The sequence below is a fragment of the Podarcis liolepis genome (genome assembly GCF_965112155.1).
Source record: "Podarcis liolepis genome assembly, chromosome: 7".
Lineage (NCBI taxonomy): Eukaryota > Metazoa > Chordata > Lepidosauria > Squamata > Lacertidae > Podarcis > Podarcis liolepis.
In genome coordinates, this window is record NC_139561.1 from 62,323,154 (window position 1) to 62,348,759 (window position 25,606).

General features: G+C 43.5%; 1 protein-coding gene across 8 annotated transcripts in view; it reads right to left on the minus strand.

Annotated features, from left to right (window-relative positions):
* CSMD2 (CUB and Sushi multiple domains 2) overlaps positions 1-25,606 on the minus strand; it is a 495,517-nt gene that overhangs the window by 213,812 nt on the left and 256,099 nt on the right. For 4 of the 8 annotated variants that reach the window (XM_083511538.1, XM_083511534.1, XM_083511539.1 and 1 more), the window contains 2 exons: positions 16,487-16,574; positions 4,262-4,386 (listed from right to left, as the gene is read on the minus strand). The exons of 1 other annotated variant lie outside the window; for it this stretch is intronic. In XM_083511538.1, the coding sequence (XP_083367664.1) occupies positions 4,262-4,386; positions 16,487-16,574 (213 nt within the window). Of the gene's footprint in view, positions 1-343; positions 464-1,348; positions 1,401-4,261; positions 4,387-16,486; positions 16,575-25,606 lie in introns of those variants that run through there. 3 more of the 8 variants (XM_083511542.1, XM_083511543.1, XM_083511536.1) reach the window with 3 other exon arrangements.

Here is a 25,606-nt window from a genome sequence, read left to right on the forward strand (position 1 = left end):
AGATAGAAGTCTTTCCCAGCTCTACCTGGAAATGCCAAGGGACTGGACCTGGGACTTTCTCCATGCAAATTGTGTGCCACATCACTGAGATAAATCCCTTCTCTGAAGCAATTCCTGGAAGCCTATTGTGCTATCTTTACTTTTGCCTCAACCAAACAAATCAAGTGTTGCGCACACACTAAATTGGATCCATCCTCAAAATACTAATAATATTTACTCTTATAAATAATAATGACTATTTGTTGCTAGTGGTAATAATAAAAGCAGTTTTGAAGAATCTATTAAATTTACACAGATTTTTTTCTAAATGAAAGGAAAGCACAGGTTCTGCCCTCATGCTCACGTTACAGATGACACAAGGGCGATGTAATATGAGGGTGATACGAAAGAAGAAATGACCACAGAGGAGATGCCTGAGCAAAGAAGAGTGTCTTCAGCAGCTGTTTGAATACAGAGACAGATGGAGATGTCTGTATGTCAGGAGCCAAGACATCCCACAGGAATGGTTCATTTAGCAAAAAAAAGATGGAAATAGGAGACAGAGGAAGACATCTCAGGCATGGCGTGGGGAAGAAGGAACTGAATGCAGAAGGACAGAGCGGGAGAAGCAAAAAGAGAAAACGAGGAACAAGAGAACTGGCTACATGCATTTAAAGTACGATGATATTACTCTAAATAGTCATGCCCCCTCCCCAAACAATTATGGGAGCTGTAGTTTGTTCAGAACACTGACAGTTGCTAGGAGACCCATTCCTTTCACACAACTACACTTCTCGTAGTGCCTTAACAATAGATCCCTCTTCCCAGAGAACTTAACAAACGACAGCTCCCAGAATTCTTTGGCAAAGTCCTGACTGTTTAACATGGTATCATAGCACTTTTAATGTATGGCAAGAATGTGGCCAATGTAAAGCAAGGGACAAAAGGTAGGTGCCTGTGTGTATTTAAGAAAAAAATGAATGTCAAATGAAAAGGGCATCCAGTGAGTGAAAAGTAAATATATCTAACTGGGAAATGGGCAGGGGAAAGATGTTATGGCATATTTGAGAACACACCTATGCACATGGCGTTCACCTAGGGAGTTTGGCCATGGGGGAAGTGAGTCATCAGATCCAGTTTCTGCAAAATTTGGGGGTAAGGGGTCAAGACCTAGAAAGTATACTGCAGTGTCTAAGATGTTTAAAAGATCCCCAGGAAGTATTCACTCAAAGTGTGCAAGAGGGGCACAAGCATACCCCTAAATGTGAAGGGATCCAAAGTGTATACAGGTTTATTTGCACAGGATCTCCTCTGGATAAGCCAGATCCCTGGCTAATCTGCTTTCTCACTTGTCCAGAGGAGCTCATACAAGCAAACATCTGTCTCTATGTAGTCTCTTCAAACTGATGTCCTCCCATCAGATGTCAAGGGAATAATAGGCAAGCCTGTTTAGGGAAGGTTTTAATGGTTGATGCTTTATCGTATTTTTAATATTCTGTTGGAAGCCGCCCAGAGTGGCTGGGGAAACCCAGCCTGATGGATGGGGTATGCATAAGTAAGTAAGTAAGTTCTGTCAGATTTGGCGCCGTGGGGAATAGACAGTGAATGCAATCTGACTGCCCCCTCCCCAGTGTAGTCAGTGAACACATGGGGAGGTGTTGCTTGAACTTCCCTAGTCTAGCAGAGCCACTAGGGTGAAAGGGGTTCTGCCCCACCAACCCCCTAGCAATCTCCTATCTGCTTACCTTCTTCCTTCCAACCAGTCAGGGAGCAGCTCTACCTGTCATTGCCTTTGGCTCTACAATGGACACTAGTCACCATTGATCAGAGCCCTTCTAGCTGGTCAGACTTGCATATTTATAGCACTCAGGGTGTTCCACAGTATGTACTGTTATGGGCAATCATTCTCAAGAGCCTTCCTCACTGGTCCCCTGTAGTTCCCCTGCCCCAAATGGCTAAAGTAGGTCTTTGGAAGCCCTGATGAATACCCAGCCAACGTTCCGCTTGAGCATCTGCTATGACCATGAGGTACTTATAGACCAAGATCTTTCAAGGACAGGCAACTCCATGACTCCAAACTCACTTCTTAATACAATTCATCAAAAAGGCAAGGCTTCAACATTTGAAAGTTATTTTTTTAAAAATAAAAAACCTAACAAACCCAAATTACAGTATAAAAAAATAGTTACAGGGATAAGAAAAGTCTAAATTTTAAAAGGAGGAAGGTGTTTGTGACTGTATATAAAATTAATGATTAACACTGTCACAATGGCACTGGCAAGTCCTCCCTTATTTCAAATGAAAGGTTGCTATAGAATTCATTTGCAGAGTCAGATATTTATGCCAAATATCCTCTTATGTTGATTTAATTCATCCACACTTCAGGGAATTAGCCGGGATTTTGCAGTGCCAAGCAAGTACCAAGAAAAAAAAGGAAAGAGCAGAAATGCACAAGCTGTGCAGTGATGGTTCAAAAAGACTTGTGTCGGAGAGATCCAGTGAAGTGGAAAGTGTGATGTTCCCTATTGACTAAATACTACAGCAGATAGAGAAGGAAACAGGACACTCAACTTCCGTCTCCAGGACATCTCTGGCACAAACTCGCCTCTTCTCTTTCCTTCTTGAATGTCTTGTAAGCCCAGAGGAATATCTTGTATGTGCCCCGTGGGGCACAGAAATCTCCAGTACACCATACATCCTCTCCTTCCAATTACTTAGGGCTATTCCACACTTCCACTTGTCCCATGCCTAGAAAGCATGGATCAGAGAGGCTTTCCTTTCTAGGCATGGGTCTGAGTGTTTTCTCAATTGTTCCAATGGTTTCCCAAGGAAAACCCACTTTTAACACTGAATTGGAAAACAAACATCAATCTGCAGGAAAAAACACGATAGGTGTTTGTTCCGATTCAGCAGTAAACAACAGGTTTCTCCAGGAGAATGTGCAAGGCAAGCAGAAGTGTGGACGAGTCCTTGGAGTCCCTATTTGGTGATGACATTAAGAGCTTATCCACATTTCCTGGGGGGAAATGTTCTTTAGCACTCAGTCGGAGCAAACAGCAATTCAGGTTTCCCCTAGTTTGCCATTTGTTCCGATCTATCACTAAAGAGTGAATTTTCCCTTAGAAAGGAGTGGGGCAAGAGGAAAACTGCTTGGACCCATGCTTTCAAGGAGTGGAATTGTGGACGAGCCCTAAGTGTTATTAGCACTGATCCTCTGGCATATGTCCCCCCCCCCCATTGATTGCCTATGCCAGGGGTGGCTAACCTGTGGTCTTCCAGATGTTGCTGAACTACAACTTCACTCCACACACCCCCTTGACCATTGGCTGTTGCAGGCTGGGACTGATGGGAGTTGGAGTCTGACAACATCTGGAAGGTCACAGTTTAATCACCCTTAGTTTATGTTCATTACATGTACTGTTTCTTTAGAAATAAAGATAGTGGACTCTCCTGCATTGGAGGCTGTTAAAGAGAGGTTGGGTGGTCCTCTGTCATTCCTGCAGTCTGTGATTCCTGCATTGCAATGGGTTGGACTACATTGCTTTTGGGGTCCCTTCCACTACAATCCTATGATTCCATGAAATAAATAAGTAAATAAAAATATTAACCTCAAGTAAGTTTCCCTGTTACGTTCAGTAAACATGGCACATGGCAGTTCTGTGTAGGCTAGTCAGTATAGCACCATCATGGCAACATGGGATGTTCAAACTGCACTTTTAAACATCTATGGAAAACCCCCATGAACCAGTAACTGTCACCTTTCCTTGCTTTTGGCCTAAGCATAAAGAATTTCAGAGATCACACCTGTTTGGATCTTGAAGGACACTCTGACCCCACCATCCCAATTCCTGCTGATTTGGGACACTCAAACACTTAGAAAATGGCCATCGGTGCCTAATGTTGCTCACACCTGTCCCAGCCAAAGAGGTAAGTTTGACAGCTGGAGGAAGAACTCAGTGACTGCACCTCAGTGACTGAGCCCTACCTTACAATTAGAGAAACGTGTGTTTAGAAGATTAAACAAGGAGAAGCAATTAAACCATTCCCAGCCCCACTGCAGGCTACACATGCTGCAGGATTAATGGGCCAACCAAGGCTCTCAGCAAGGATGTTATTGGATGCTACCCTGAAAAGAGACCCCTACCGAGTGAACTTGATACAGTTCACAGCATCATATTTCCCCCCCCTTCCCTGCTTATAATGAACCCCCAAGAAGGTGGAAATTGAAACCAATTTCCTGCCCAATTTGGAGTGTTTGGCACTGCACAGTTACTTGCCTCACCTCTACAAACTGGCCTCTGGTCACTCCAGGCTGCTATCATACCACTTAGCTTCTTACAGGTGATGCTTTTGGAACCTTGCAAATCGTAGCCTTCGTTGCAAGTGAACTGGATGCTGGATCCTAACCTGAAAGATAGAAATGGCGTTGCTTTCAGCTTCTGGGAAAACGGATCAGCAATAAGAACTAAAAGCTGTTCTTCGTGCATTCTGGTTTCCAGTCAGGAAGTCACTGTGGCAGCTGACTGGCCGTTTATCTCTTTATTTGCTCCTCAACATCCAGACTTTCTAAGCAGAGTATTTAATTATAAAAAAGCATACAAAGAATAAGAACAATTTAAGAAGTCTGCTGAAATATGGAAGTTTTTGTAAAGTGCCTGAAATTCGGGAGGGAGTTCAGAAAGGAGTCCACAGGACTGGGCCCACAATATTGAATGCATGGCTTGTGGTAGCTACAAGCTATGCCTCTGGGCCAAGGGAGACTACTAATAGAGACTGCCACTTGGAGCTCATGAGTGCAGCTGATCCCTGCCAAAAGTGGACCATGAAGACAGCACTGACCAAATGATTGGTGGTGACTTTACAGGTGGTTTGGATCAGGAGGGATCTTCCTTTGCACTGGCGCTTGAACTCAAGCTGCACTGCAAAGGAAAAATGGGTCACCTGACATCATTGTGATGTCAGGTGACTGACAGGTGGTTGGCCCCATCCTACTGTCTGATTGGCTTGCCAGGGGAGACAGAGCTAAGTATCTGGTTTGCCAGTCAAATCCTGCCCCCCATCCCCTGCTCTATGATATATATCAACTTTTTTATTATTCTAAGGTTTATTTGCGATTCCACCAGGGAAATTTCAAAGGGGCATTTTCAACACAAATTAAATAAAGTGGCACCTTGGTTTACAACCATAATCTGTTTCGGAGGACCGTTTGTAAACCCAAACAGGTTGTAACCCAAGGCGCACTTTTGCAAATGGGGCCTCCAAAAAAAAAATAATGTTAGTAATCCAAAAATAAAAATAAAAATGAGTTGTAATCCAAAAAAAGGTTGCAAACTGGGACACACACTTCCAGGTTTGATGTGTTTGTAATCCAAAATGTATGCAAACCAAGACATATGCAAACCAAAGTACCACTGTACCTGCACTTTTTAACCTGCCCCAAATATCAGCATAGCATATGGTGTGTCTTGGCTGCTGGCACTTTATTGACACAGCAATCAGCTCACCACATCCTAAGTACTTATTTTCTCATTCAATGGGGAGAGGATGTCATTGATGGAACAGGGAGAAGCCTCTGCTGAGTCCTGGAGAGCAGGTAGTCTGTGCATCTTACATTTGATGTAGCATATAGATCAGATGCAGCTTATAGGGTCTCTGAATACTCTTAGATGGGATTGTGTGTTCACTCCCTCCCTGCCCCATCATATCCCTCAGTGGACATCATTATTTCTTTGGTTCTGACCCAGATTCCAGGAGAATATGGACAGAGTCTTGGGGTGAAAATTGAAAGGCATTTTTAGAGAACAAATCAGGACTTGGCAGAGAAGTTAGATTAAAAATTGATCCACACCCCCACACCCCCTTCACACACACAATGTGAAGAGCTTGACTGGCTTATTATAAGCCAAAGGGAAGAGATGGCAACGCAGCAATGGGAAGCCACTCATGCCATTCAAACAACCTCATGGGGTAGTCTCCCCCAACATGGTATCCTTCAGATGTTTTGCCTGTGCTGGCTGGGGCTGTTGTGAGATTTAGTCCAAAACATCTGGAGGGCACCAGGCTGGAGAAGACCATCAAAGGGGTTGGTTCACACATACACATTTGTAACTTGACAAATACTGGTGCCAGCGACTTGTCTGGATTGAGAAGCACTTTGCTTGGGTTAGGATGAAAGCTCTGACTGATTGTGGTATTTGATCTGCAATTGTTAAATCCATGCAGTTTTTCAATTTACACAAGGACAGACATTGGCACTTTATATTTTAGCCACTAGGTAACCTGAATTCCTGATGACTGCACAGCTAATTTTTTCCAGGCCACAAACACTCAGGCTGCTTCACACATTCTCATGCACATTAAAAAGGTAAAGGTAAAGGCACCCCTGACCATTAGGTCCAGTCGTGACCGACTCTGGGGTTGCGGCGCTCATCTCGCTTTATTGGCCGAGGGAGCCGGCGTACAGCTTCCGGGTCATGTGGCCAGCATGACTAAGCCGCTTCTGGTGAACCAGAGCAGAGCTCGGAAACGCCATTAACCTTCCCACCAGAACGGTACCTATTTATCTACTTGCACTTTGTCATGCTTTCGAACTGCTAGGTTAGCAGGAGCAGGGACCGAGCAATGGGAGCTCACCCCGTTGCAGGGATTCAAACCACCAACCTTCTGATCGGCAAGCCCTAGGCTCTGTGGTTTAACCCACAGTGCCACCTTTACCTTTACCTTTTTAATGTGCATAAGAATGTGTGAAACAGCCTGAGTTTTTGAGGCCTGGGGAATATTAGCTGTGCAGTCATCAGGAATTCAGGTGTGTGAGAGTGACTTGGGCTGTGTGCTCATCATTCACGTAATCTCCTGCCCAAAGGATCATGGGAACTGTAGTTTACCCCTTGCAAGACCATAATTCACAGCACCCTTAACAAACTACAGCTCCCAGGATTCTTTTTTTTTGGGGGGGTGCTTTTAACTATATGGTGTGTATGCAGCTGTGGGTTCAAATCCCAAAATCAACCCTTCACTGAGGGCTTCTACATACAGGAATAACTCCTTTTCAAGGGACACTGAAACAAAAGGGTAGAAGGGGGGAAGGAGAAGCATGATTTCAAAAAGAAGTGATAATTACATGATATGGAATAACTCTCTGTAAACAGTTGTGGCCATACTAAAAAATTTACATAGAAACTACTATCTCTAGGGACACATCCAGTCTGTAGGAAACTTTAGCACAGACCCCACTGTGGTGACTTGTCAGTATTTCCCTTTCTTTTTCCTCACCATGTTGAGAGAGGCTCCATTCACATGTTACTCATGTGCCTGGGCTTGCCATGTTGAGATGCCCACCCCATTTCACTATTAGTTTCTGCAACAACCACGTTTGTTGTGCACAGTGAAATTTCAACATGGAAGTATCTGCTGGAGGTCATAAGGAGGGTGTTGGTGTAATGTGAACAACAGGCTAAATTACACAGTGCTTGGTCTCATGTACACATCCCCCATGTCTGAATGTTCACATCCCCCATGTCTGAATGTTCTGAGATGCACTGGGTAACTATAGCAACACTCGTCTCTAGGGCATTTCCTTTCTCATGTCCTCTGTCCAATTTGCTGTCAGGTTCTGAATCTGTGAGAGTCAGAGGAAGAGGCTGTGGGTTTTACACAGCAGCGTTAGCTAGCATGGTGGTTCTGTTAGTGGACCTGTACATAAGTATCTTTACTTCAAAGACCAGAATACTGTAACTGCATATAGTATATTAGCTTTGTTTTGTATCTGGAGACAATAAACACATTGTTACTTTGAACTGTGTGGGAGAGGAGTTTTTCCCTTAACTGGAGACTCTGGAAGAAGCTGTTCTTCTGGGAGCAGGAAATCTCTGAAGACCCTTCTGATACATCACACGGGTTGAGGTGTGGTGGACTAACAACTGGCTTCCGCAAGGCACTAGCATAGGGACATCTGGTAGTGTGGGTCTCCTAATTGTGCAAAGCTCCTGCAGGTGTTATAATTTCACTACCAGCAAGTGCACATGACATGTGGTTGTTGGAGAAAGGAGTAGGGACCTTGGGGTTGATGCTAAAAGCACAACCCTGCTTACCTGTGGACATGGCAAGGCCCTAAACCTAGAAGGGCAGCAGTTGAAGAAGGAGCAAAAAGGGTTTTCTTGTGTGTTTCTTTGTGGCTGATTAGCTGTTTTCCCTGTGCAAAGGTCAGAGGGGGCAGGGTTTCTGTTGAGGCAGGGGATTAGCTGTGGGAGGAGCTTATCAGACCTAGAAGGGCAGCAGTTGAAGAAGGAGCAAAAAGGGTTTTCTTTGTGGCTGATTAGCTGTTTTCCCTGTGCAAAGGTCAGAGGGGGCAGGGTTTCTGTTGAGGCAGGGGATTAGCTGTGGGAGGAGCTTATCAGACCTAGAAGGGCAGCGGCGCGCGCAGTTTCATCCATCTTTTAGTTTTAGGGGAGCTAAAGTTCTCAAGATGGAGGGGGAGGGAACAGCTGCAGTCGCCTGCGGTTCCTGCGCAATGTTTGCCATCTTGCCAAAGGTTGCAGGCAGCTTTACCTGCAGCAATTGCATGTTGATTGCCCTCTTAAAAGACAAAGTACAGCAACTGGAGGAACGTGTAGCTACGCTCCAAAGAATTAGAGAGCTGGAGCTCTTCTTGGAAGCAACAGAGCACACCGTCTCCACCAAGGAGGAGACAGGGGACTCCCCTGAGAAGGAGGCTAGTTCACCAGCACAGGAGCCAGATATATGGAGAAACGTGACTCAAAGAAGTAGGAGGCCCAGGGTTCGCTCTGATTGTTTAGAAATACACAATCGCTTTGAGGTCCTCTCCCCTAACATGGAAGACGAAGAGCAGACTCCATTTGAGGATCTCTCCCTCATTACAGTCGATCAGGTATATGAAGACGAGCAGCAAAGTCAGTCTTCAGGGAATGTGCAGGCGATCTTGGAACGGACAGCTCACGGAAGAACCAAACCTAAGAGGAGGCGTGTAGTGGTGATAGGGGACTCCCTACTGAGGGGAACAGAAGCAGTCATCTGTGGGCCTGACAAGATGTCTCGGGAAGTGTGCTGTCTCCCCGGGGCAAAGATCCAAGATGTAACTGAACGACTGCAAGGAATCATAAAACCCACTGACAAATACCCCTTCCTCTTGGTTCATGTGGGAACCAATGACACTGCAAGCAATAGCCTCCAGAAGATCAAAAGAGACTACGAGGCTCTCGGCAGGAAATTGAAGCAACTAAATGCACAAATTGTCATCTCATCTGTCCTCCCAGTTAAACGACGTGGCCCAGGGAGAGAGGGAAAAATAGTGGAAGTGAACAGCTGGCTTCGCAAATGGTGTAAACAGGAACGGTTTGGATTCTTAGATCACGGACTGCAGTTTCTTGAAGATGGACTTCTGGCAAGCGATGGGCTGCACCTCACAACGGTTGGGAGAAATGTTTTTGCCAAAAATCTCAGAAACCTCATCAGAAGGGCTTTAAACTGACTAATGTGGGGGAGGGAGACAGTGCTCCTGAAGGTAGGAGTCTATCAATTGATGAAGATGATCATCCAAATGTCATAGACCAAATGGAGCAAGCAGCACGCAGACCTAGTGGTGGGAGAAAAAAATCCTTAAATAAGAGACACGGGGGAATGATTAATGGACTTCAATGTCTGTACACTAATGCGCAAAGCATGGGAAATAAACAAGATGAGCTTGAGCTCTTGGTACAGCAAACTAAATATGACATAATAGGCATCACTGAAACCTGGTGGGATAAGTCCCATGATTGGAATGTAATAATGGGGGGATACAATCTATTTCAGAGAAACAGACCAGACAAGAAAGGAGGAGGAGTGGCGTTATATGTCAGGGATGTGTATACCTGTGAAGAAATCCAAGATTTAGAACCTCAAAGCCAAAGTGAGAGCATTTGGGTCAAAATTAAGGGAGAGAAGAATAACAGAGACCTCATTGTGGGAGTTTACTATAGATCCCCAAGCCAAACGGAGGACATAGATGATGCCTTCCTGGAACAGATGGCCAAGCATGCAAAAGGAAGGGAGATAGTAGTAATGGGGGACTTCAATTACCCGGATATTTGTTGGATGTCAAACTCAGCCAAGAGCATAAGGTCAAACAGATTCCTCACTGGCCTTGCAGACAACTTCATTGTCCAGAAAGTGGGAGAAGCAACAAGAGGAACAGCCATTTTAGATCTGGTCCTAACCAATGTTGATGACCTGGTTAGTGGGGTAGAAGTGGAAGGATCATTAGGCGCGAGTGATCATGCTCTTCTGAAGTTTACTATACAGCGGAAAGGAGCAGCCAAGCATACTAGGACTCAATTTCTTGACTTTAAGAAAGCCGACTTCATAAAACTTAGGGAAGTGCTGGGTGAGATCCCATGGACAGTAATACTAAAAGGAAAGGGAGTTCATGATGGCTGGGAGTTTGTTAAGAGGGAGATAGTAAAAGCACAACGTCAGGTAATACCAATGAGACGGAAACATGGAAGGTGCTTAAAGAAGCCAGGGTGGCTATCTAAAGAACTTTTAACTGAGTTAAGATTAAAAAAGGATGTGTACAAAAAATGGAAAAGGGGGGAAACCACCAAAGAGGAATTCAAACAAATAGCCAGCACGTGTAGACACAAAGTCAGAAAAGCTAAAGCACAGAATGAACTCAGGCTTGCTAGAGAGGTTAAAAGCAACAAAAAAGGCTTTTATGGGTATGTTCGTAGCAAAAGGAAGAACAAAGAAACAGTGGGGTCACTCAGAGGAGAAGATGGTGAAATGCAAACAGGGGACACAGAAAGGGCTGAACTCCTCAATGCCTTCTTTGCATCAGTCTTCTCCGATAAAGAAAACAATGCCCGACCTGAAGAATTTGGAGCAAATGATTCAGCAGAGGAAACACAGCCCAGAATAACTAAGGAGATAGTACAAGAATACTTGGCTAGTTTAGATGTATTCAAGTCTCCAGGGCCAGATGAACTGCATCCAAGAGTATTAAAAGAACTGGCAGATGTGATTTCAGAACCACTGGCAGTCATCTTTGAGAATTCCTGGAGAACAGGCGAAGTCCCGGCAGACTGGAGGAGGGCAAATGTTGTCCCTATTTTCAAAAAGGGGAAAAGAGAGGACCCAAATAATTACCGCCCAGTCAGTCTGACATCAATACCAGGGAAGATTCTGGAGCAGATCATTAAGCAAACAGTCTGTGAGCACCTAGAAAGGAATGCTGTGATCACCAACAGTCAGCATGGATTTCTGAAAAATAAGTCATGTCAGACTAACCTGATCTCGTTTTTTGACAGAATTACAAGCCTGGTAGATGAAGGGAACGCAGTGGATGTAGCCTACCTTGATTTCAGCAAGGCCTTTGACAAGGTGCCCCATGATATTCTTGTAAAGAAGCTGGTAAAATGCGGTCTTGACTATGCTACCACTCAGTGGATTTGTAACTGGCTGGCTGACCGAACCCAAAGGGTGCTCATCAATGGTTCCTCTTCATCCTGGAGAAGAGTGACTAGTGGTGTGCCACAGGGTTCTGTCTTGGGCCCGGTCTTATTCAACATCTTTATCAACGACTTGGATGATGGACTCAAGGGCATCCTGATCAAATTTGCAGATGACACCAAACTGGGAGGGGTGGCTAACACCCCAGAGGACAGGATCACACTTCAAAACGACCTTGACAGATTAGAGAACTGGGCAAAAGCAAACAAGATGAATTTTAACAGGGAGAAATGTAAAGTATTGCACTTGGGCAAAAAAAATGAGAGGCACAAATACAAGATGGGTGACACCTGGCTTGAGAGCAGTACATGTGAAAAGGATCTAGGAGTCTTGGTTGACAACAAACTTGACATGAGCCAACAGTGTGATGCGGCAGCTAAAAAAGCCAATGCAATTCTGGGCTGCATCAATAGGAGCATAACATCTAGATCAAGGGAAGTAATAGTGCCACTGTATTCTGCTCTGGTCAGACCTCACCTGGAGTACTGTGTCCAGTTCTGGGCACCACAATTCAAGAAGGACACTGACAAACTGGAACGTGTCCAGAGGAGGGCAACCAAAATGGTCAAAGGCCTGGAAACGATGCCTTATGAGGAACGGCTAAGGGAGCTGGGCATGTTTAGCCTGGAGAAGAGGAGGTTAAGGGGTGATATGATAGCCATGTTCAAATATATAAAAGGATGTCACATAGAGGAGGGAGAAAGGTTGTTTTCTGCTGCTCCAGAGAAGCGGACACGGAGCAATGGATCCAAACTACAAGAAAGAAGATTCCACCTAAACATTAGGAAGAACTTCCTGACAGTAAGAGCTGTTCGACAGTGGAATTTGCTGCCAAGGAGTGTGGTGGAGTCTCCTACTTTGGAGGTCTTTAAGCAGAGGCTTGACAACCATATGTCAGGAGTGCTCTGATGGTGTTTCCTGCTTGGCAGGGGGTTGGACTCGATGGCCCTTGTGGTCTCTTCCAACTCTATGATTCTATGATTCTATGATTCTATGATTCTAAACACAACACAGGGATATCGTTACACCAGCCTTACCCAACCTGGTGTCCTTTAGATGTTTTGGACCATAACTTCTGCAACTACGATAGGAGTTGCAGTCCAAAACATCTGGGGGGCATCAGGAAGTTCCCCACGCCCTGCAGCAAATCACCAGGATAGCATTTGAGCTTGGTTTTCATTTAGTCATTTAGTCGTGTCCGACTCTATGTGACCCCATGGACCAGAGCATGCCAGGCACTCCTGTCTTCAGCATTTGAGCTAAGACATCCATTCCAAGAAAGAGACCCAGGAGGAGTGTTCTTCAATTTGGGGTCCACAATCCCAGATTCTGAGGTTCCCATTTCAAATGTCAGAGCCCCAACCAGCTCAGGGCTTGGTAGAGCGATCTATAGCTGGGACTACTGTGGAACGTAATCCATAGGGAGTAAACAACTGTGTGTTCTGAAGGCAAACAAGCAAACCCATAAGTGGACAGATGAGAGGATGCTTGGGACAAATCACATGAAGAACTATAATGCACTGGTTTTCACACTCCATTCTACAGAATGCTGTTAGGAATTGACCAATGAGATGATCATTGACAGTGGACAGCTCCCAGAAAACTACAACTTAACACTACCACTCGTCTGCTGCAATGCCCTGTAGAGTGCAGGGGTGTGTTGCCACATTCTAGAGTGCACTTGCATTTTGAAATGAGGGAAACCTGGGGCACTCAAAAAAGAAAATTCTCTCAATTTTTCTCAGCTTTCTCAGACTTTCAGTCCTGCCCTCCCCCCCCCCATATTCAGTTCGCTCCACTTATACACCAGTTAAGGATGTATTTTTTTATCAGCTCATATATGCATTTTTGTGCACGTTTTTCCTAATATACATTTGCCCATTTTTATAAAGGTTCCCCTAGTATTATGATTTTTGTACTTTTTATTCACTAATGTACATATTTCAGTACACACTTTCATTACACACATTTTAACAACACTTTTAAAATAACACAGAATCCAGAAAATAGCTACGTTTTCATTTGTGTACTGGTTTGGGAAGTACAAACTATGCAGGTTAAGTTAACATAAAAAATTGAACCAAACTAATTTCTCCCCCAGCTTTATAACAGACCTCACCTATCCTGAAGACCTTCACCCTATGGGGCTGGCCTTGAACATATCCCAAAGTCCTCTGCACCTCACAGAGGCCATTTAGCAGACACAGCAATGTGGAAAGACTCATCAGAGAGTTTTAAAAGTGATGGAGTGGAAGGAAAACAAATATAACATTTCTCCTGTGACATTCCAAAGCAATTAAGAGAGCTGTGTGGATCAGTGGGGCCTGGGTGTGGGCTGAGACACACCACATATCTGATTGTAGGTGCCTACACATCCGACCTATGGATTCAAGCTAGTGTGGTGCCCATGTTGAGCTGCAATCCTAAGCAGTTTCTTGAAAGTAACTGCAGATGAGATCAACCATGCTTGCACTTGAAGGAAACATGGCTGCAATGAGGTTGCAAGGCTCAATTCAGATTGGAAGAGGTCACCATGTTAATAATAGTGTAGAATCTCATCCCATCATGAAATAGCACATTCTTGGGTTACCTTAATCACTTTCTCAACAGATCCATCTGTGAATCACTCCTTATGGAATAATCCACTTTGCTTTGTCCAACTGAATGAGCTTTGTTTTCCACCCATTTCGCATGGGCAGCTGATAACAGAAATATTGTGTGTGTGTGTGTGTGTGTGCAGAAAAAGAACATTATGAAGTATGTTGCTGACTCCTTAAGAACAAAAGAAGAGTCCTGCTGGATCAGCCCAAATGTTCTCACAGTTGCCAACCAGCCCTATAACCACTTACGATTCTTCTCAGCTAGCTTCAGAGGGATATTGCCTCCAACCATGTGAGAAGAACATAGCCACTGTGACTAGTAACCATTCACAGATTTTTCCTCCATGAATTTAAAGCCATGCAAGTTTGTGGCCATCACAACATCTTATGGAAGCTAATTTTTTACTTTTAACTATGTGCTGTGTGAAGAAGTCCTGGATCCCCCAGCATTCAGCTTCATAGGATGTCCATGAATTATGTAGTCTTATGAGAGTGCGTGGGGCGGGGGAATTCTCTTCAACATTCATATACATCTTGATCATGTTCTCTTACTCACTTTTTTCTAACAGGTCCCAATTATTGTAACCTTTCCTCAAAGGGGAGTTGCTCCAGCCCCTTGATATTTTTGAATGTTGTTTTCTGAGTTTCTCCCCAGCTCTACAATATCATTTGTGAAGTGAGTTAATCAGAAATGTACACAGTATTCCAACGGTGGTCACACTACAGATTTGTTTAATGGCATTATGCTAGTGACAATTTCATTTTCAATCCCTTTCCTAATTAACCCTGGCATACAATTTTTACCCTTTTGATAGCTGCATCTTCTTTATGCTCTCTACTGCGGTCTCCTGTCATAAGCCCCATGGTTATGGCAGACCCAGACAGAAGAGAAGAAGGACCAAGAGACAGCAGATGGGAGTTCCTTGTAACTCTAGACAACCGGGGAGGGGAGCAGAGATGCCTGCTCTTGCCACCCACCCTCATGTGGAGTACAGAGACTTATTAGGCAGCAAGGGAGGACTTTACCAGCCAGAGGGAGGAACTGAAGAAGAGTTGAATGTAAAGGGGCAGGGTATTATGCACGGTGCTGCTTTTATAAGTGGGATCAGCTGTGCTCACCCAGGAGGAGTGGGCAGGCGCATGCATGGAAGCACCATAGGGTGAAGGTCTTATGAGTGAGCAAGCCCTACCTCAATTTTGAAAGCTTGGAGGGAGGGGCACGTCAAACTGTTGGGACATCTCCGTGGCTTCTGTTTGGTTCTGAATCTCTCGCCTTGCTCATGTACTCTGAACTCTTGACTCCTGGACCTTGTGCTTGCTGCTGAACCTATATGCTTACCACAAGCTTGGCATTATTGAAACTCTTTGATGACCCAAATAGATTTTAAAAGAACAAGGAGCTTCTTATTGATCTTATCGTAGCTAGGTGGAGAAAAGCAAAATTTTGGAAGGGAAAATATTTAATCTTTTTTCCCCCTGTAGTTGCTAGGTAGAAATTTTGTATTTTGTAAAAAGGTAACAGAAGGGGAAGAAAGTATCTAAATATTCAAGCACTGCTTTTGACAGTTTGTTAAGTTTATATTAATTGTGTTGTCATGTTTACATTGCACCTTGGATTGCAATATGGCATCTGGATCCTATTTATCTCTGTAAGTGGGTGGGTGTTTGAGTTTTTGGGTAGTTTTCTTTTTTTGGTAGTAATGTCTTATCATTATTTATTATTATTTGTTGAATTTATATACCAGGAGGTCTCAGGACGGTTCACAGAACAGTCTTATGACAGTGTCAAGGTTTTCTCTTTTGTAATATGTAAAAACCTAATAAAGGACTTTAAGGGGGTGGGGAAACTTGAAGAAAAATCTCTTCTTACTTTGACATTAGTGCCACTGTCATTGTGTTCTGGGACAGGAGCTAGACATCTCCCAACATCTCATTTTTAGGTCAATCACTGCCAGTACACACTCCATACTGTTTCCAACACCAGCCAGCTAATTTCTCTCAGGAAAAGCTGGGCACAAAGTCAACAGCATTCCCTAGCCATGCCCTTGCCCATTGCAACTGATATTCAAAGCAAACTGCCTCTTCTTGTAAGGATTCTACGTAATAATTATGCTTAATGGCTGTCAGTAAAACTCCCCTCCACAAATTTGTCTAACTCCTTTTTAAAAGCCTTCTAGACCATATCTGTAACCACCCTTGCAGCAGCTAATTACAGAAGCTAACTGTGCATAGGGTGAAGAAGCTTCTACCTCTGATCTGCTCTGAACAGACCTTCAAAGAATCAAGAGCAGTACTTTGCTGAGACATCTGCAGGGCCTGATGATGACTGAAGCACACATGCACACACACACACACACACACACACACCAGTGGAGTTGGAGGACAGATAAACAAATTCTTACCTGAAATCATTGCCTATCCTTTTGCCTTGGTCTGGAATCCCAGGGTCCGGACACATGTTATGTCCCTGGGACACACCAACCTGTGTTACTACAAAGCAAAAAACAGCATATACAGAGATAGAATAGAAGACAGAATCATTAAAAAAAAAAGTCAACTCTGTTGGTGAATGTGAAGAGAAAATGGAAAATTACAAGTTGGAATGCATTTAATTTGTATGTTTTCCCTTTTTTAAAAAAGCAACAAAATCTTTATATGTCTACTAAGGGAATAAGTGCAATGGAAATACTTAATTTAGCTCAGTCTATGCAGCAGCCTCTGAGATCCACCCATTGCTGCCCCCCACCCTGATGCAGAGCATGTTTTTGCCTATCTCTCACGCGCATACACACAAGTTAAAGGGCACATTTCCAGAACCAGCTATTTAAAAGGACACCTGTGGAATGATTCAGAATATCTGTAAAAAGCCCACCATCACCAAGACACAGATGTGAATGAAAAAGACACAGCTAAATAAATGAATAAATAATGAATAAATAAGTTGTATAGTGTGACATCAAAAGTGTGCAGAGATATGAAGGGAGAAGAGGTCAGAAGCTGGTTGCAGTGTTCCAAAGTTGGTGATTTAGTTTGAATGTGGGGCAATCTGCAACAGAGCAAGCCTCTTCCTATTAGCAGAAGATAAAGAAAAGTCAACTGGACCAAGATTAACTCCATCCCACCCACTGCAGTCTTGCACTCTTGCCCACAAACACACACAGCAGGGATCAAACCAGGATGAAATGAGATTCAGAGAAAATATGTTGGTCTTTCAACTGTACACCAGCTTCTTTTTTTAAAAAAAATCCCCAAAGTAATAAACAAAGAAACAAATAGTTTCTACTGCATAAATGTCATGCATCTTCATCATCATTGCTTTATTTCCTCCAACCCTTCTGTTATTTGATGCAGCTTAATTTTCTGACATTGCACTGGGTGGGTGGGTGGGTGGGTGAAGAAGAATGTGAAAGTTCTTTAGCAATGAATGAAAAAGCCACAGAGCATGAAAAAACGAATAAGGATGCCCAGTGCCCACTGCTGAGTGGCTAACTAAATCACACACACACATACATACACACACAACTATACTATGTGTCCATTGGTCTCAGCAGATCCCCAAAGATCACTGTAGAAGACTGGGTGCCAGTGGTCATAACAATGATGAAAAGTACAGGTAGATCAATTTTGCACATAGAACTGAGGTATGCCACACAGTGAGCCCTCAACAGGGAGCCATGGTCAATGTTGGCTTTGGGACAACAGTACTTGGCAAGATACATAGGCTTGCAACCACATATGTTTCTGACAGGCTGTGCCTGCACTCAGAACCAGACAAGATCTCTTTAGAGGACAGCCGTATCACAGACCCCAGCACATAGTGAGACTGGGAGTGGTTGGGATCAGGTCATCCTTAGAATGACACTAAGGTCACAAAACATTTCTTTATCTATCTATCTATCTATCTATCTATCTATCTATCTATCATCTATCTATCATTTATCTATCTAATCTATCTATCTATCTATCATCTATCTATCTATCATCTATCATCTATCTATCATCTATCTATATCTATCTATCTATCTATCTATCTATCTATCTATCTATCTATCATCTCTCTCTCTCTCTCTCTCTCTCTCTCTCTCTCTCTATCTATCATCTCACTTCCAGGTTTTTAATCCCAGCAGCATTTGGGAAACTCCATCCCATTGTGTTCAAAACTGTGCCTCAATGTCTCTGACTTCCAGTAACTCTGCTGGTACTGATAGATAGCTCCCACCTTGACTGCCAGACCCTGACTTTCAATTTTGCTGACTTGGATGAACTGCTTTCCTGACTCAGCCTAGAAGACCTTGACACATTCACACATTTCACTTTGAGGGGTGCACAATGTTTTCTGAATGCACACTAGTAATGATGATGATGATGATGATCATGGTGTGTGGAGCAACCCTCAGTTGCGATGGTGGGATAAAGATTGGAGCAGTATTATCAGCATTCATCCTTGTATATTGTGAGTGCATTTGTATTCTCAGAAACAAGACGGAAGCCCCATGAGCACACATATGAAAAAAGTCCTCAACAACTCAATGCAATCTTTAAAAAACAAAAAAAGTAACATCCCTTTATGGCTGATATTCTAGAAGAGTGTTTATTTTGCCTCTTTCTTCAATTCTATAATAGGAGGCTCACCCCCACCACCTCCCTTAGCAAACCCTATCATCCATCCTCCCCAATTTCTGCCTTTGAGGCGCAGATCCATCACTCAATCTTGAAACTCTTGAAGGAGGGCTCTTCAGTTCTGTGCTTGCCCACACAGACATTTCCCTAAGGAACAAACCATTCATACAATCAACCTTCAGGTCATCCTATGAACCACAATGTTTTATGAACCCAGTATCACCTCTCTGGGCCTTCTTTTCAAGCACATTGCATGGAAGGCCCAGTCCACAAACCATTTCTGTATACATGAACCAAAACAATTGCTGCAGAAGATGAAAGGCGGACTTGGAATGCCACATCCGTATACAAGGATGGGCTCATCATCCAGGTGGGAGACAATTTCCTTGCAGCTACCACATATGGACGCAACACTTTTTTCTGTGGAAGCACCATAACCATCAGCTATATTATTTAGAAGCCACTGATGACATGCATGGTCCACCCATTTGGTTCCAGTCATCAATCTTTCTTAGGCCTGTGGGCACATTTAGATTTTTGAGTGAGTGTTGTGGGTGCCACCCTCTCTGGCCACTGCTTTCTCTCCCCTCCCTGTATCAGCCATGCGCCCCCCCCCCAAAAAAAAGAGAGAATGCATGCAGATACACATTTAGCTTTTCCGGGGAATTTGGGCAAAAGCCAGATTCAGTAGAATTTATCTGAGCCTTCAAAAGCACATAGAGCTGAAAGAGAAAGTGGGGAAAAGCAGCACTCTTCCAACTTCCTCCTTCAACTCCATGTACCTTATAAAGGAGGAAAAGGTAACCATCTTCACCACCTTATGACCAATGTGGCAGTGCAGGAGGGAGCAATCTAGAGGCTTTGTGGGCATTTGAGTAAGATCCTAAGGTCTTGTGATGGCGAAGCAATCATCATATTGTCAGGGAAACAAGAGAACACCAATGCAACCCAATACCACTACTACTATTACAACTACTATTGCATCACTGTCAGTGTGTATGGCACTTTAGAGAGTCCTGAGAATGTGAACAAAAGAATATAGATCACAATAACCATGAGAAGGTGTCAGGATTTTACTTGACCCAGACTCACCACCATTAACCCTTCCAACCTGCCTTGATCCCTTGTTCTCCCTAGGATTGCTCCTCAAAAGCAAAGATGGCAGCTCAGAGTCAATGTAGGAATGCAGATTTGGCTGCCAGAAGTTGCCAGATGACTCCTTGGCAGGAAGGGGAAGATCCAGCTGAGAACAATGCAGATGACGATGAAGAGCAGAAGTTGACAGTTTGTGGGGGTGGGGTGTGTGTTTTTGTTAGTTACTATGTTATGCAGTTTTGTTTTTATATTGTAAACCACCCTGTGATCCTCTGATGAAGGATGGTATAGAAATGTAATTAATAGTAATAAGAGAAATAATAGCAATAATAGCAATAATAATAATTGTAATAATAATTCTCTCCATCTCCTCTGGACCCTTGTTGAGTTAGCAGCAACTTATTGAACTCTTTAATCCCCACTTGGCTCAATTTATTGAGCATTTTAATCACTTGGCTCAGATCCAATTCCTATGCTGGATGCTAGTCACGGTCACAGAGCACATTGGTTCCTGGGAACCAATAAGTGGTTTTAAGGATGGTTGGAAATTAAGGCAGTCAAGACACCATGGCTCTGTTTGCATGTCACATTAAATCATAGTTAAATAAACTATGGCATAATGTGAATGCAGAGTGTGCTGGTGCCTTGCTCCTAAATTGTGGATGCTTTGCTCCTTCTCAGCTCCCACTGCTGCTGCCATGCTGTCAGGAAACAAGCCATGCTCTGGCCTAATGTTATGTCCATGATTTGTTTTCTTCAAACAAACCATGAGTGATAAGTCTAGAACAAGCTTTGGTTATCACTCATGGTTTGTTTAGGAGCAAGTGTGGTTTAGTGGTTAAGAGTGTTGGACTAGGACCTGGGAGACTAGGGTTCTAGTCCCTACCTGACCATGAAGTTCACTGGGTCACCTTGGGCCAGTCACAGCCTAACCTACCTCACAGGGTCATTGTGAGGATAAAATGGAGGGGAGAGAACTGTGTACACCATAGTGGAGCTCCTTGGAGAAAAGATGGGATATGACCGTAATAATAAATAAACTAAATAGAGAGCAAACAAGCCAGAAGCCTAGGTTCAGTAGTCAGACTATGAGCTGGGATAGCTCAGTCGGTAGAGCATGAGACCCTTGTTCTCAGGGCTGTGGGTTCAAGACACACGTTGGGTGAAAGATTCCTGCACTGCAGGGGATTGGAGTGGATGACCCTCAGAAAGAAGGGAAAGCAGCCTTCAGGCTGGAAAAGGGTTCCCCACCCTGCCTAGACACTGACGTGTATCTTGTCCTTGCCTCTTGGACCAACCATCTGTGTCAGCCTGAAGGACAATCCAAAGTGCATGCAGATGGGGTGGCTGGAGGTGTCTTCTCCTTCTAGATCCTAACTAGCCAATCTCTCCTCTGCAAAATAAATAAATACAATTTGCCAATTCATAGTTCTGTGTTAAATGTATCCAATTATGGTTTCATTGTTTGCTGTGATAATTTACTTCAGCTACTCAAAGGCCAGGCAAACCCTCGTCAATCCTCTCTCCCTCTGTACACAGCATTAATAAAGGGATAATTGATCCTTTTTTTCCTTGGGGGTGGGGGAAGCTTCCATTCAATGAGGGGTTGTCTTTTAATATCAGCTAGAAGATAAATGAGTTTCTTATTGTCTGGGGAAGCAGGATCTTTAGTTAAAAGAAAATGGGCCCTCCCATTAAAAAAAGCTTAGCTTTGGCCTGTTATTCCTCAAAGACTCTGTTGTTTTTGTTTTGTATTGTCTGGCAGATGTACAACAAAACACTTAGAAAACACAAAAGGACATGGCTGTGAACAAACAGAGGACATTTGTGTTAAGGGCCTCAACTGATTCCATGATAAACTATCCTAAGGTTTTACATACACAACTGGGTGCTGGGGGGAAGGCTGCCTGTGTGGAGGTCAGAAGATAGGACTATTGGTCTTAACCCTTCTCAGGAGTGTGTACACAACCAAACAAGAGTGTAGGAACACAACTGTCAGGGTCCAAAGAGCACTACAAACTTGACACACACACTGCATGAATTGTTCATCTTAACATGGAGCCAGGACCATCCGACTAGGAGGATCCATAGACATGAAATCCACCAGACTGAGAAAGTCTTTCCAAAATTTGAATTGCTCCACCCACCTCTGTTCTCTCTTCTAGAGATTCTCCCTGGCAAAGGCCAACAACCCGAGGCCATTCAACAGCAAGAAAACTTGTCTTTTACATTTCCTGAAATGGCCCTTGAAATTCTGGCAGCCATCAGGCCCTGCATGAGTATAGAATAGCTCGGTTGTGAACGCTGAAATCTGTTGGTTGCAATCTGCTTTCCTTGGAAGCTTGCTCAAGTCCTGGAGTTTGCTGCATATTACCTATAACTGTTCATTGTAGTCTAACAATATCCAGAGGGCAACTGGTTTCTCATCCCTGGTTTAGACTGATTCAGATGTACCAATAAATCATTGTTTCATGTCATGACAACACAATGTATTTTAGGTTTGTGTGCTCCTCCTCCTTCTCACCTTACATACATGTGCAGAAGTTTTAATGCTGCTCATCACAGTTTGTAGCAACCTGAAGTTTCTGTTGCATCCAAACAAGGAAACTGTGGTTTGTACAAACTCAGTTAACCAAGTAAAGTATTAAACCAGGATCAAAGTGTTTTCTTTTCTGGTTTGTTAACTTGCTGTGCTTTGTATAGAACAGTCTTCTATTTTCAGATCACAAATGCCTTTTTCGGATGAACTTTGATGAAATGCTTTACATTTCCTCCACCTGTATGTGAAGGAAGGAGGAAGGGGGTATATGTGAGCCTGAGGTTCATGCCTTTAGCAACAACAAGCAATTTGTTGTTATGTATGAACTGAAACTTAGTTTGGTGCCCCACAGGTTCTTAGCATGGTTGGAAGGATGAGCTCAGAAGGATTGCTAACCACCCTCCCCTTGAATAGCAGACATACAAATCACCAGCGACTCTCTCAAATTGCAAAAAATGGCTCACCATGTAGCAAGGCACTTTTTGAGAAGCATAAGATCAAAGCCTGATGTCGCTGGGGGGCCTTTTCGCCTCCGGTATACTTACAATTCATGTCTTAATTTTTAAAATGCCACTTCACAGTTCTATTTCAACAAATCCATTCTTTGGTTTACATGTAAACTACTCTCTGTACATATCCATTCAAAGCTGGTCCTATTATTAGGCAGAGTCAGGCAGCCACCTTGGGCTGCAGATGCTGGGGAATGGGGAGCAGCTAGTAGTGAGGTAGACAGAGTTGTGTATGCCACACATACACTAAACTAACCCGTTATCCTGGGGTACTATCATCAGCACTGAAGAAAGGTTCAATTGCCACTTCATTCAGCTTCTGCACATGGAAGTGTACATGGAAGTGGACCCCATTTTACTCAACAAAATGTCTTGGAGAGGCCCTTGGCACATCCAGGTGCTAGGCAATCTTAGACTTCAGCTCATTATGGCTACTGGCTGGTTCTTGCTAGATTGCTTGCTAAGGAGCAGAACCACTCACTGCATTATGTTGAGCCCACACAATTCCTCTATAAAATACAGCAAGGGGTGTGCCAGTGTCGGATCAACAGTCTAAGCTTTGAGTGCTTAGATTACCTGTGTGCCTTGGATTAACTATGTGTATTGCCTGCTGAGCCATAGACCAGAGATTTGCATACGTATCACACCAATCTCAATATTAAAGCCTTTGGAAAGAATCATTCTTTGAGTTCTTGTTCTTCTTAAGCTGGGAGTCAGGATAGACAGCTGCTTGTAGCCAAGATGTGGTCCTTCTAAGGAGACAGATGCAGGAACTGCCTATGTGGACATGTGAAACAAACTCTCTTGCCGCTAGAAATATGTCTGCAGGAATCATTGCTGCTAGTGAGTAGAGGACCCAGAAAGCCAAGATCTGATTGCACCTTGCATTGGCAGCCATTGCAAAAACTATATTGAAGTAATGGACAATCACCTTCACATCTATTTGGGAAGAAATAGTTTGACATTTTGGCTCCTGATACAATTAGGGCTGAGAAGATCAAGCATATTATATTTTTATTCTTAAAATTCCTACATTTTTAGAAAGACCCGTGCCATGTTGAGAACATGGTGTGTCACTGAACTAAATATCTGATTTAAGACTCACTTGGTTGCAGGATGCCCAACCAGTGTCTTACAACACGATTAAGAACACAAATTATTATTTATTTTTGCTTTGTATTGCCAAAGCAGAGGGAAACCGAATATGCCCCAATATAAACTACTGTGCTGCTTCAGATGAATATGTGTTGAAGAAACAGGCACTGTAACTTACTCTGCCATGTTAAACACACGCAATCCGTCACAACTATAGCTTATCTCTCAGCTGCTGTCTCTCCTTGCTCATCAATCTCTTAAGAGTCCCACTATCCACACAGACAACCATGTGAAATAGATAACACATAACAGAGCACAGGTGGGGCTGAGTAGTTAATAGCAATATTCCCAGCCAAATAAGTTGGACTAGATCAAAATCAAATTTTATGTCACCATCTGAATCGGGTATTGTTACCCCTTCACCTTGAGAATGTTCCTTTAACTCTACATCCTGCTTTTCATCAACTAGCCAAACTACAGCCAGTTTGTGCAATCACAGCTCGGATGCCAGAAATGAGCAGAAGAGTAGAATGACATTTGAAAGAGCAATTCAAAACCACTCTGGTTTTTTCCTGCTGTCTCTCTCTCTGATACAAATGCCCAAATGGAATTACTTTAAAAGAGTCTGCATCCCATAATGCTACTAAACCACACAAATAGCACAAGTAACCTTTCCCCATACCGTCTTGAAAGATGTCAGTGTTTAGTATATTGACCCAAGGAACCAAGTGAGTTTTTAGTTCTGATCCTACGTTAAAGGTAAGCCTAGAGGCACTTCTGCACTGTCTAGGAATGACACAAACCTTTCCTGCACAGCCACCAGATGCCCACTCTTGCGCTGTTTCTATCCACATCCAGCAGGGGTAGACTTTGTGCTTTAAAATTTCAGTGATGCTCTGTGTAATGCCAAGATTTGGCTGTCTCCAGGCTCGCTCGTCATCCATTGTTCATCATTGTTGCAGCGCCCCCTGTGGCGCCCTCTTGGCTCAATGCCCAATGCAGGCAAACTGATCACACTCCTCTAAATCCACCTTTGACATCCAACTGCAAAATCCCAGCTCAGTTTCCATTCCAATGCAATTCTATAGAAAGAATCCACAGCCAAGGATTGCTCCACTTCGAAATCACATACCTATCAAAGGAGTGCATCTAATGCTTTTTGTGTGTGTAAGGGATCACATGTACAAACAAAAGATCACACACACACACACAAAAGGAGTCTGCTAACTTCAGTAAAGGAACAATTCCAGGACAAAACAAACTATCTATTCTAGCAAGTTCTTTGTTTAAAGAAAGGCAAAATTAGTGAAAAACTAAAAAGCACATCCGGAATAAGTGTGGTGAATATTACTATTTTCTCCTTTTGTCTTTTTCTTTAAGTTAGGCACAGTAAAATTCAATGACCAGGAATGGGAGAGAGGAAAGATCTCATTTCAGATTATCAGTGGAGTTACTGCAGCTGATCCAAGTCCTCTTACATTCATGCTAGACAAATACATCTGGTTGTCAAAAAATGTGTTTGCATCGTGATGACTCTATAGAGTATGTGACAAAAAGCAGAGATATCCGAGTCTCCCAAAGCCCTCCACAGGATTGCTAACACTATAGATTGCACACATATGGCTTTCCCCTTCCCACCCATCCAGGCCGCATCTTGACAGTTA